The sequence below is a fragment of the Sander vitreus genome, chromosome 20 (assembly GCF_031162955.1).
Source record: "Sander vitreus isolate 19-12246 chromosome 20, sanVit1, whole genome shotgun sequence".
Classification (NCBI taxonomy): domain Eukaryota; kingdom Metazoa; phylum Chordata; class Actinopteri; order Perciformes; family Percidae; genus Sander; species Sander vitreus.
The window spans coordinates 20,797,622-20,809,200 of NC_135874.1; the positions used below are offsets into that span (position 1 = coordinate 20,797,622).

At 41.9% G+C, this 11,579-nt stretch overlaps 1 protein-coding gene across 1 annotated transcript in view; it reads right to left on the bottom strand.

Moving 5' to 3' along the window:
• Nucleotides 1-213: 213 nt before the first annotated feature.
• Nucleotides 214-11,579, bottom strand: part of kiaa1109 (KIAA1109 ortholog) — an 88,883-nt gene continuing 77,517 nt past the window's right edge. Inside the window, 11 exon segments of the mRNA XM_078277048.1 lie at nt 214-1,194; nt 1,825-1,990; nt 3,324-3,458; nt 3,894-4,088; nt 4,691-4,894; nt 5,019-5,270; nt 5,668-5,885; nt 6,336-6,525; nt 7,457-7,614; nt 10,351-10,504; nt 10,736-10,981. Of these exon segments, the coding sequence (XP_078133174.1) occupies nt 978-1,194; nt 1,825-1,990; nt 3,324-3,458; nt 3,894-4,088; nt 4,691-4,894; nt 5,019-5,270; nt 5,668-5,885; nt 6,336-6,525; nt 7,457-7,614; nt 10,351-10,504; nt 10,736-10,981 (2,135 nt within the window). The 3' untranslated portion in view covers nt 214-977.

Here is an 11,579-nt window from a genome sequence, read left to right on the forward strand (position 1 = left end):
ATGAACATCAGACATTCAGACTTTAGAAAGATAATACACAACTGTTTTGAGATGCTGAATATAATTCATGACGTGGAAACTGACCTTTGTACGTAAAAACAGTGGAATGCACCTTTAACAGAAATTTTAAATAATTTCTAAAGATTTAAAAAAATACCTTTTAAAAGTATGAGTTTGGTATTAACCCACTGAATAAAAGACCTGAGCGTCATCTAAAATTGAATGGCAATAGTTTTATTAAGTTAGGAAATCAACATATTTAAGAAATTGTATTATATACACTGGTTCTGCTGTATGGATTTAAAAAAAAAGGACAAAAATAAGCTTGACACACCAAGCTAATACATGTTATAGACTTTGCATTCCACATACCCATAAATAGTGATCTTGGTTCAAATTATAATTACAAGTTCATGTTATCCTCATAACTGAGTGGATGATGTGCCGTAACCTCTCAGTATTTATTTGTTCACATCAAAAAAAAAAATCAAAAACACTGTCACTGAACTGTTCTTAAATATCTTAAAGCTACACTATAAAATACATAAAGCATATCTACCATGTGTTCCATGGGAAACAAAGAAAAGGCAATGGTATAAGAAATAATTTCTCATGAAATATTGGTAAGCCTTAAAATGAACTTTCAAGCGATTTCAGTAAGGTCATTTACAACAGGTAAAAGAGGCAAGTTTTTTTTTTTTTTTTGTACCATAAAAGCAGTCAAATAATTCTAACATTTGCTACTTTGTTCAAAATGTACATAAAACAACATTGGTGCAAAACGCTTCAGTCAGAGCCGTAAGTGGCATGCACCACAGTAAACAACTATGCTGAAATTCACAGGCTGTAGCAGGTAAAATGGGTACATTTGACAAATGTGTGACAAAACAGTAGTGGCCGTTGTAATACATTAATCCAGTGTTTGTGACCTGCATAGAAGGTATGCACAGCTTTCATTACAGTGGTACGAGTGTTCCTCAGTGTTCCTCTTTGTCCCTGCCTTTCTTGTCCTTCTCGTCCTGCAGGGCGGTGCCCAGCTTCTTGATAAGCACTGACAGCACCTTGTCCAATGGGTCCATCACGCCCCTCTGCAGCCACTTGGGAATTGTAGTCCGGGCGTGGTGGAAGCCCAGTTTTTGCAAGATGTAGTCCACACCCACTGGGTCAATCTTACGTCCTGTCCAGGAGATAAGCCTAAAGAACGAGGATATGTTTAGTTTAGTCAATGCTAAATGCATTTCAGGCAGTATATGCCAAGTATTGGAGAATTATTTAGTTTCAAACTACGGAAACCAACTTGTTCTTTACAACTTATTTCAGTCCAAATGCCCTCACTAACACTTGCAGAATGTAACTTGGTACAATTACTAAAGCACTGTACTTAAGTACCATTTTGAGTTACTTTACTTGAGTATTTCCATTTTCTGCTTCTTTATACTTCTACTCCAACATGTCTCAGGGAGAAATATTGTAGTTTTTACTTCACTACTAGTTACTTTGGAGGGGACGCTGTTATAAACAATATCTATGAGCTTGTAAAATTGATGCGTTGCTAAGATCATTTGTGTGGCTTGTATTTCTAATAGTCTTATATAGTGATGCATGACAGCCTTGGATATTTTGATTCTCAAGGTTGGTGCGTGCGTCACAGTAGAAATCTGGCTTGGAAACAAAGAATGACGCCTATTGTGTCCTCTCTCGAATGAGCATTATTCACGAATGAGCATTGTAACTCAATTTGACTCACAAGAAAGGGTGCGCGTCTGTCAACGAATCAAAAACAAAACACTCCAAATGTCTGTGGTGCAGTGGAGCAGAACTGACCTGAGGGTCGGCTCCAAGTGCCAGGTGTTGCACATGAACTCCCTCCAGTCCACCGTGGTGTAGTTGATGCCATCATCCTTGTCCTTGTCTGTGGAGCTTTCATCATGCAGGGGTGTGGGGCTCTTCTGGCCTGGCCGAGCCGCGAACATCCGCGGGGCAAAAAGGGCTGAGGACACACGGGGAAGTTTTCCTTTTAACGTTGCAAAAACATTCTTCAACAACATCCAGAAGTGGAACACAATAAACATGTATTCATATCCCTGAAAGCAAGGTCGGCACCTTGATAGTATAGATCTAGGGCCCTATCTTGCACCTGGCGCAACGCAGACCGACGCAGTTGTCAATTACCCGTCCAGCGCCCGCGTCGTTTAAACAGCAAATGCACCTGCACCCATCTGTGCGCCCATGGGCGTGCTGGTCTTACAGGGAGGTGTGTTCAGGTGAATTCTTGGCGTATTGCTATCTTGAGGCAGTGGGAAGTGATCGCGCCATTGACCAACAAAAACCTGGTCTAAAGTCAATAGCGCAGCATTTCATTGTTATTTTAACAGAGCATTAGTAAAATGAGCCTAGGCTTATGCACAGCGTACACACACTATGCTTGTTACACACACACACACACACACACACACAGGAAAGCGCAGCAGCACACAAACATGCAAAAGATTACAAATAAAAATATTACGGTGCAAATGCGCCATCATAATAGCAATGCGCCAAGGTACAAACGCGCCTGATTTTTAAAGGGAATGGGAGATGACACTCCGATTGGTTTATTGCATGTTACGCCCAAAACACACCTATGAATTAATGAAGACAGAAAGTACAACCCTTTTGAACCATGCGCCCGGCGCACTGACCCTTTTTTCCTTTTTTCTGCCGTCAAACTAGCAAAAGTGGATTTGGACACGCCCTAACCCTGCGCACGCCGCGAGCTTAGGTCGTTAAAATCTACACTTCAATTAATCAGGATGGATCGAACGCTGATGAGAGTCTTCAGTGGTCGCCTCTTTTGTCTTCTATTCATTTGCAGAATCTACACAACAAAGTCCTGGCATTATTGTAATTGTCATGAAGAATGCGAGGTTGCCGGCATAAAGAGTGCTAATTTGTCCCTTTGTGACAATGGGAGACCCATTAAAAGGCTGCCTGCATTGGGCACTCTGACCTCCCGCTGTGTGTGGAAATAACACTCAGCTGCCTGCATTTCATGCTGCTTTTTCCCAAAATGAGTCTCCAACAGCATACAAACAGCTTCAAAGGTACAGAGGCACACAGATGTGGTTCATATTGTTATTTCTCCTTGGACGGTTTGATGAGTCACTTTGCAGGTTATTTTCACTCTCAAATAAAAACACTTTCATTGCTATACCTGTTGTAGATGACTCGTGAATGAGCGTGGACAGTAAAAATGACAAAACATTGTTTTATTTTACCCAATGCCTGAAAGGGTTAAGGAATGAATGGATGAATGAAAGGTGATTTAGTAAACCAGAAACCTTTCTCCTTCTCCTTCAGGTAGGCAGACACCAGGTCATGAAGAAACATGATGAGCTCGGCGTCCATGGTGACACAGATGTGGTCTGTGAATTCTGTCACAACGCTGCACTCCACTTTGGGCTTGCTGTTGGCTTCTGGAACAAATAGAAACAAATTGAATAATTGAGCATTGGCAAGCCTGATAAACTATGGTGGAAAAATGACATCGTCCATGGAACAAAGTTTGTTTTTAAATACATTTCAGCGACACGTATGCAGCTATACCATTAGTATATGATATGGATTTGGTACACTGTTTTCTCAGGGGAAGTGTGAGTGTTACAAATGCTCGATAACTGATTTTGGACTGAAACCGCATTGCTTTTGCAAACTGAAATATTACTGTGCAGCAAAGTCTATGTGATTGTGCTGAGGTCATGTTAGTTAAAGGCAACAGTTAACACAATATTTGTTGACTAACGTGATAAAAAAGATAGTCTGACCCTGAAAGCAGTCAGAGAAAAGACTCCCAACAGATTGTATGTTGCCTTTATGTACTGTTACATTACTTTGCAGGCTCCAGTCCCTACCTGTTAGAGTAGGTTCATCAGGATCTTGTACATGGATGGACTTAAAGTCCAGTTGCATTCTGGGAAGAGCAAAGATCGTCTCAGTTTCGTGGTTGTAGCTGGAGGAGCTGCGGAAGCTGCTCAGCAGACTTGAGCTTTTGGCAGCCGCTCCGCTCTCTTGGTTGTTGGCTTCCACGTTCCTGAGCAAGTTCAACTCTGAAACAAGAGAAAAAAAAACTCTTCACGGTTATGTTCACACTTCTCTGCTTCGTTCAATACTATCTGCACCTATTTTACTTTTAAGATAACAGGCAGCAGCTGCAAGGAAAGGCAGACAGAATGTAGCTCTCTGGCAAAAAACACAAACGCTGTGTCCGTCTTCTTTTAGTCAGAGCTGTCTGAAGTAGGGTTGGGTATCGTTTGGGTTTTTTCCGATAGCGGTGCTAAAACGATACTTTTAAAACGGTGCCGGTGCCTAAACGGTGCCTGAACCGATACTTTTAAAAAGATTTGAAAAAAATATATATGTATATATTTAAAAATGAAACAAAGGAGCACAAAATGACAGTCGGCGACATTTAAGAACGGCTTGTTTATTGCTGAAGCCATATGGTCAAAATTAAATGATTTATTAAAAATGTAGTAACAATAACTTATAACAATGACTTATTTCACCAGTAAATTGCTGGTAAACGACAAAAACAAACACCAGATGGGAAAAGACAAAGTTGGATCATGCATGTCTATGTGTCATGACATCAGGATACAAAATAAATGGTTTACATGGATTAAAAAAAAGAAAAAAGAAAAAAGGTTACCTTCGTTCCTCATGGCAGTGACATAGTTGAACCATTCTTTGACTGTCGCGACTCCATGTGGGGGGTTTTCATGCCGCCGGCGGGTTATTTTGGTTATGGTGGCCATTGGACTTTCGAGCGCACCGCAGGGTTTGGTCACCATAGTGTTATGACCAAGATGGAAATCCAGTGTCTGAACAATGTAGGTAGAATCATCTTTGGAGCCTGAATGTGACAGAAACATGAAGTCCGTTCAAAAAGGGATTACAGGGGCCAAACCTAGTGCCCAGTTATTTTTATTAGGTAATACTTTTTCAATACTATTTATACAATAAACATTTTGCCTCACCGTCTTCCCAGATCTTCTGTGCCTCGGTCCAGAAGGCGATGTTGGGCTCTTCCAGGTGGAATAAAGCCCACGACTTGGAGCGGAAGTTGGGCCCGTGGAAGCAGGCCAGCGTCATGTGATTGCCATGGAGGCTCATTGAACCGCCCAGCTGCACCGCGTCCTCAGGCAGAGGCATCTGGAAGAGGGAGATGTGGCAGCCAGCGATTACCTTCAGCACCCCGGGCCAGTGGCGATGATGGGCTGCATCCATGTCTGTGTGACAAAGACGGTTAGGCGACACAAAATGAGAAGCGAGGAGGGTGGAGGGGGGGGGCTGAACATGAGGCATGCTGCTGGGGCTAACAGGATTGTGTATTATGTTGTTTTTATCCTTTTATAGGCTCCACTCTTTTTTTCTTCTTTTTTAAATGTATGCTGTTTGTGCCTCTTTTATTTTTAATCATCACGTTTGATTACATTCAGTTGCTGAACTACCTTTTCGACGGTTTGAAAAAGTGGGATGCAAATTAAACGTATTAGAGTTACAAATCAGTTCACTTCCTATTACCAGCACGACTGCCTAAGACACTCGCTGTGCATACCTTATTATGCCACAGTCTGCATTAAATATTTCTCCCGGCAGTATAGGAAAAAAAAAAGGCAAGCTTACAAAGCTCTGCAGATCCTTTCTCAGCGTTGATGACAGGGGTTTTGGGGGGCAGGTAGGGACCAGGCCCCCAGGTGGAGAGGGCTCGCTTGCTGGTGTCAAACTGCTGAGTGAAAAACTCCTGCAGCTTCATGCCGATCTTGATGAGGTCTGGCGTGGTGGAGCGTGAAATGATCACCTGGAAAATGTCCCACTGCAAGTCTCCATGGACGAAGATTTCACTGGAAGGACAGACAGACAAAAGATGGAGAGGGAAAAGGTGAGAAACAGGAAGATATACGATTAAGACTGTTCAGATTGTAGAAAACAGTAAAGCAAGGCACAGAGCAGATGGTTATAGTGTAGATTAAACACCACTGCATCTGGAATGAGAGATCTGTGTCATCATTTTGTTACACTGGCTTGCCAAGTAATTAGGAAAACCCAGAATAAAGGTCTCAAGAACTGAAATCTGCGTCCTCAAATGCTCTTAATGCAGAGATTTGTGTCTATCTAAATCCAGGAGGTATTAGTTGTACCAGGCGACATGAACCAAACAGGACGGAGGAAGAAGCAAGACTGGTGTTGAAATTGCCCATGGAGAATAGAGAAAAATGGCATTCCATCAAGGGGGCTATATTTCAAGAACTAGAGGTATTAAGCCTCTGCTGACATTTCAGGTCATTTCACACCTTTTCTCTGATAGGTTGGTGTCGACGGTGCACAGGTTGACTTTCCATTCGTCCTGCAGCTGCAGGTCAGCATTGCTGAAAACTCCCATCAGGATGCTGGAGCCCATGTAGTCCACACGCGCTTCTGTTGACCCCATGGTGATCTGGATCTTATGGCTGGGCTGCTGGTTGGGGTGTTCGGAGATGTGGGCTAGAAAACAAAGAGTAACTGGTTAGCACTGCAGTGTTAAGTGACCACTTATACAGTGACCTCGCCATGAGAGGAAAAAAAGAAACTAGCTAATACTCTTAGCACCAGGACCCAGTATCCAGAAAATAGCAAAACTATTCACTCATGAGTTTTTACATGAGTTGTACGTGTCAAATTAAGACAAAACAAAAAAAGATTTACTTGAGTATCAAGAGCAACTCTTATTCTTACAAATATTTTCATTTTCAAAAAGATTTTGCATCCCAGAAAACCATGTGTATCCATCTGCTACATAAAAATGTGTCATTGAACAGTGTCACACCTCTTCCTAACCTACAGCGAGTTTATTCAGAATAACAGAACTTTCTTAAGTAAGAATAGTTTCCTCAGTTGTGGATCATATAAGATGTGCTGCTCAACCTTTGACTGGAGGGAAAACGGGAAACGTCAAGGACGTCCAGCGTTGTTTTTGACCAATGAAAATAGGTTGGAGGTGGAGCAAGTGTGCAGAAATAGAGCCAGGGCGAGCGGTTTTTCAAACAAGTATCTTCATTGGGAAAAACTGAAACCATCTGATGTTCGCTGAAACGCATCGCGTCCAGTTAGGAAGAGATGTTATATTAGAGAAATATAGTACCAGGAATACTCACATACACAGGTCTGAAGATATTTTTGTATTTAACATGTAAATATGTTGTTTATTAGCTTATTTAAACACCAAATGCAATATATAAAATAAATGATAGTGATAGTATAACGTGATGTGTGGTTTTAAGTCTGTATTTAATCACGGCACAGCTCCCAGTGTTGTGTGAGCACTCGGGCACTAGACTAGATCCATATCCAGTTTACAGTCTGCTGTAAACAAGAGCTGCTAACGAGTCGCAGAAAAACACCAGGTGTCGGAAAAGTCGATGCTTTGTTTACTTACAGACCATCTCCAGGGTGTTCACGTCTATATTGCCACCCACCACCCCGCCCTTGGAGTCGAGCTTGGAGCGTCCGAGGCCGACAGACATGCTGATCTCTCGGTCCCGGTTGCTGCCTACAGACAGTCGGCCCTGACTCTTCAGCCCGCTGGTCGTCCAGCTGTTGGGACAAACACAACTGTGAGCGCTCCCTGAAACGCTGCTGAATGATGTAGAAGTGCTCTCTATGAAACATGAAGGGCTCTCATGATGAGATCTTGTCCAGGACTAAACACAGGTAACTGAATAGGCAAAGACCTGCAAAACCTGCGGACTAAATCTGATTGACAAGTCCACATGTCAGGTTTTTAGACAAACATGTCATCATGTACTTTAGCTAGTCATTATTTCAACATGTTAAACATACACGTGTACAGTATGTAATTATTAGGCAATTTGCTAATGTCTAAGCTTTGTGTGCTTTTCTTGTAGACACATTTCTTTCTACGCACATGAAGAATACAATACATTTTTTTGACAGAAGAATATGCTTAAGACCTAAATAATTTAAACTAGCGAGAGAGGCCTCAGTACTCGGACTTGGTGAGTAAGAGGCAGAAGACGTATGTTTGGCTCAGAGAGCCCACACATTTCCAGAGAAGAAGATATTTTGTTTTCCGTTATGATGACGCAGAGCTCATAAAACAGTACTGCCTTAGTTATAAGTGTGTTGCGTTTGTCAATGATTCAGGATTTTCTGCAGTTCTGCCTTAACTGGAGAGATGAAAGTTGTAACGCCCGCATATCCTGGTGACCGGTGAAATACAACAGTGTATGACTTGAATAGAGCTCCTAAGAGTAGTATAAGAGAGTATAAGAGCATAAGAGACTGTGTAGCAGGAGATACAAGTGCAATTTGCAGCAAGGAGACGCCAGAGAGACATATTTCTGCACCAGTGTACGTGTAGCAGCTGATTACTCTAATAAACAATGCTGACAATGTCCAGCTTAGTCAATAACATTCTTATCTTAAATTTGCATTCTTCACCTTTACTTCTCTATTGGTTCTTTCTCATTAAAGCAGTGTGTTCCAGACAGCATTAGATAACGTGATTGGGAAATCTTTGCCCAACAGGATACAGACAACAGGAGTCACATTCACTAAATATAGTGATTGTTTTGTCACTCGCAGCTTTCATGGCTGACATGAATCCCTGATGCACTCATTTGCTAGAATTACTTTCACATTTAAGTTTGAGGCCAGTTTTAAGCAACACAGAGGATTTATCTATACAAGCCCTGAGGGTGGAAATACTGATGTCTGTTTATGTATAAATATTGCGTCTATGGCATCATCTATTATATTTGTGTACAAAACATTAGGAATAAATAAAAAAAGTTCATAAAGTAGGGGTATTTCTTATCCTAAAATACCATCATAAAATCTATAGAGTGCCGCAGGGATGATGCATTTTTGTCGGACAACCTAGAACAGGGGTTGTCAAACTCATTTAAGTTCATAGGCCACATACACCTAATTTGATCTCAAATGGGCCAGACCAGTAAACCACTCCAGAAAAATCCAAAACTTTATCTGCCAGAGAGTTTCTTGTCAGCTTGACGTTGGCAAACGCAAGTTGCTTCTGCTACGACAGCGTTCTTAGGCCATTGTGGGAAGAAAAATTATGTTACGGACCCGAGAGAGAGGGGTAATATTCCGAGGAAAATAATCAGAATTTCTAAAGATTTAAAGAAAAAGAACTCGGATATTCTCTGAGATTAAAGTGGTACATTTGGAATTGGAATCAATTACTTCATTGCAATTTCCACAATTCAAAATCATCCGGTGGGCTTGATTGGACCCTTTGGCGGGCTGGTTCTGGCCCACGGGCTGTATGTTTGACACCCCTGACCTAGAAGTTAGCATTGCCCTGGTTCCCTCGACAAAAATGTAAACGTAAATGGACTGTATACAAGGTGCCACCTGCACATCAAATAAACATTTACAAACTTTCACACTCCGTTGGCGCAGCATTGGGAGCAATTAGGGCTTCAGTGTCTTGCCCAAAGACACTTCGACATTAAACTGCAGGGCCAGGGATCGAACCGCCAACCCTCCGATCGGTAGGCGACCGCTCTTACCACATGAGCCACAGCCGCAAAAGGCCAATGAGATTTTTACATTGGACTTGGAAAGGCTACTGATGGGTGTTTGATTATTGCAGAAAATGAGCTTTGTTGCAAAATTACACCTTTTGAAATGAACAGCACTTTGATGATTTTAGAAGCGTAAATGCAATCGCTTGAAGTAAAAAGTGAACGTTAGGACAGAAACACACTACACCACGGTCGCATGACTTCAACGTCACCACCACTAATCTGACGGTGACGTTTTATGTCCCCGACAGCCTCTGTAGTCTCATTTAGCCACTTGTTAGCAACCGCCTCTTTTTTTTTTTTTTTTTAAAGACACGTAAAAGCTTCAAAAGTCACGAGTGGGGGTATTTAATCGACGTATTTTATGTCGCAGAACAAAACGTGAAAAAATCTCTTAAGCTTGTGTTAACCACAGTCCTTATTTCAGGCATCTCACCAAAAAAAAAAAAACATTCAAAAAACCCATTGACTTCCAGACAGCATACGGAAGTGCAAAAACGCATTCCAGGTTTTAGGACCGATTCCTGCAGCACTCTATTAGCACGATTTTTTACTGTTAATTATGTGACCCTTGAAGGGATAGTTTGATATTTTGGAAACTACTCTCATTCACTTTCGTGCCAAGAGTTAGATGAGAAGATTGATACCACTCTATTGTCTGAGATTTGTATTGATCTTCTCATCTAACTTAGCATTTTCCACATAGTAATGGGTATTAAAAGTATCTACATAAAAAGATGCAGAAACTGTGACCACTTACGTATTGTTTCCCATGACGTTGCTCATGTTCATTTGGACGGTGAGCTGTTTCAAGTTGATGGCGAACACCACCAGTGTCTCCCACGGCGCCCCCTGCGGACCTGCTGCCTTACCATTCTTACTGAAGGAAGGGGTGGATGTTTTTGTCACAGAGTCTAGACGAGAACGAACGAAGATTAGAGGAAAGGGGGTAGAGGATTGTACAAGAGCGTCTTGTACAAGTCGTCATTGCATTCCCCCCCCCCACTTTCATTTAATGGTTTCTACGTTGTCATTTAACATCTAAATTGTGCTTCTGTATTAAATCTCACCTGACGTACAGCACAAGGCATTTGGATATTTTTGTTTGAGTTCCATCTGGGAACGGCAAGAGTGTTTGTAATCACCTCTCCGAGGAGCAGAGGAATCAGACACGCTCCTGGTGCGTCCAGGTGCAGGGGACTTGAGGTGGCCCAGGCCGCCCGGGGACATGTTGCTTCCAGTGGAGTGCTCTGAAAAGACGTTGGGGGATTGGGGCATGTGCTGTGTGCCGGTGCTGCCGTCCCACGTCCTCCAGTAGGCTTTCCGGCTGGACTCGGGGGACAGATGCTGGGTGACGTTTTCGACCGAGTCCGGGGTGGCAGGGCCAGAGGCTGAAGCGAGGGAAAAGGTTGAGAGATGTATGTAAAGAACAGCCTCAGAAATGTCAACATGGAGCAGTGGGAGGAAATGTCGCTGAAGGAAGGTCAGTGAGATGGTATAGTAATTGCGTATTTCTTTCTTTTCTTTCCTTTCATTTAGGACTGGGTAGTATATCGATATTATATTGACATCGATATATTAGGCAAGATATGGGCTTACATTTTGGATATCGTAATATCGTGACACAAGTGTTGTCTTTTCCTGGTTTTAAAGGCTGTATTACAGCAAAGTGATGTCATTTTCTGAACATACCAGACTTACTAGCTATGTTATTATTTGCCTTTACCCACTTAGCCATTGTATCCACATTATTGGGTATTATTTATCAAAACTCTCATTGTGTTAATATTTTGTGAAAGCGCCAATTGTCAACCCTACAATACCGCTGCAATATCAACATCAATGTATTTGGTCAAAAACATTGTGACATTTGATTTCATCCATATTGCCCAGCTCTACTTTCATCTTTTAGTTCATATATCATTCATGAGGGCAAATGGTAATGCTCAGTAGTTAGAAAAGCTCTGTTTTTTTTGTGTTAGTTGCCCA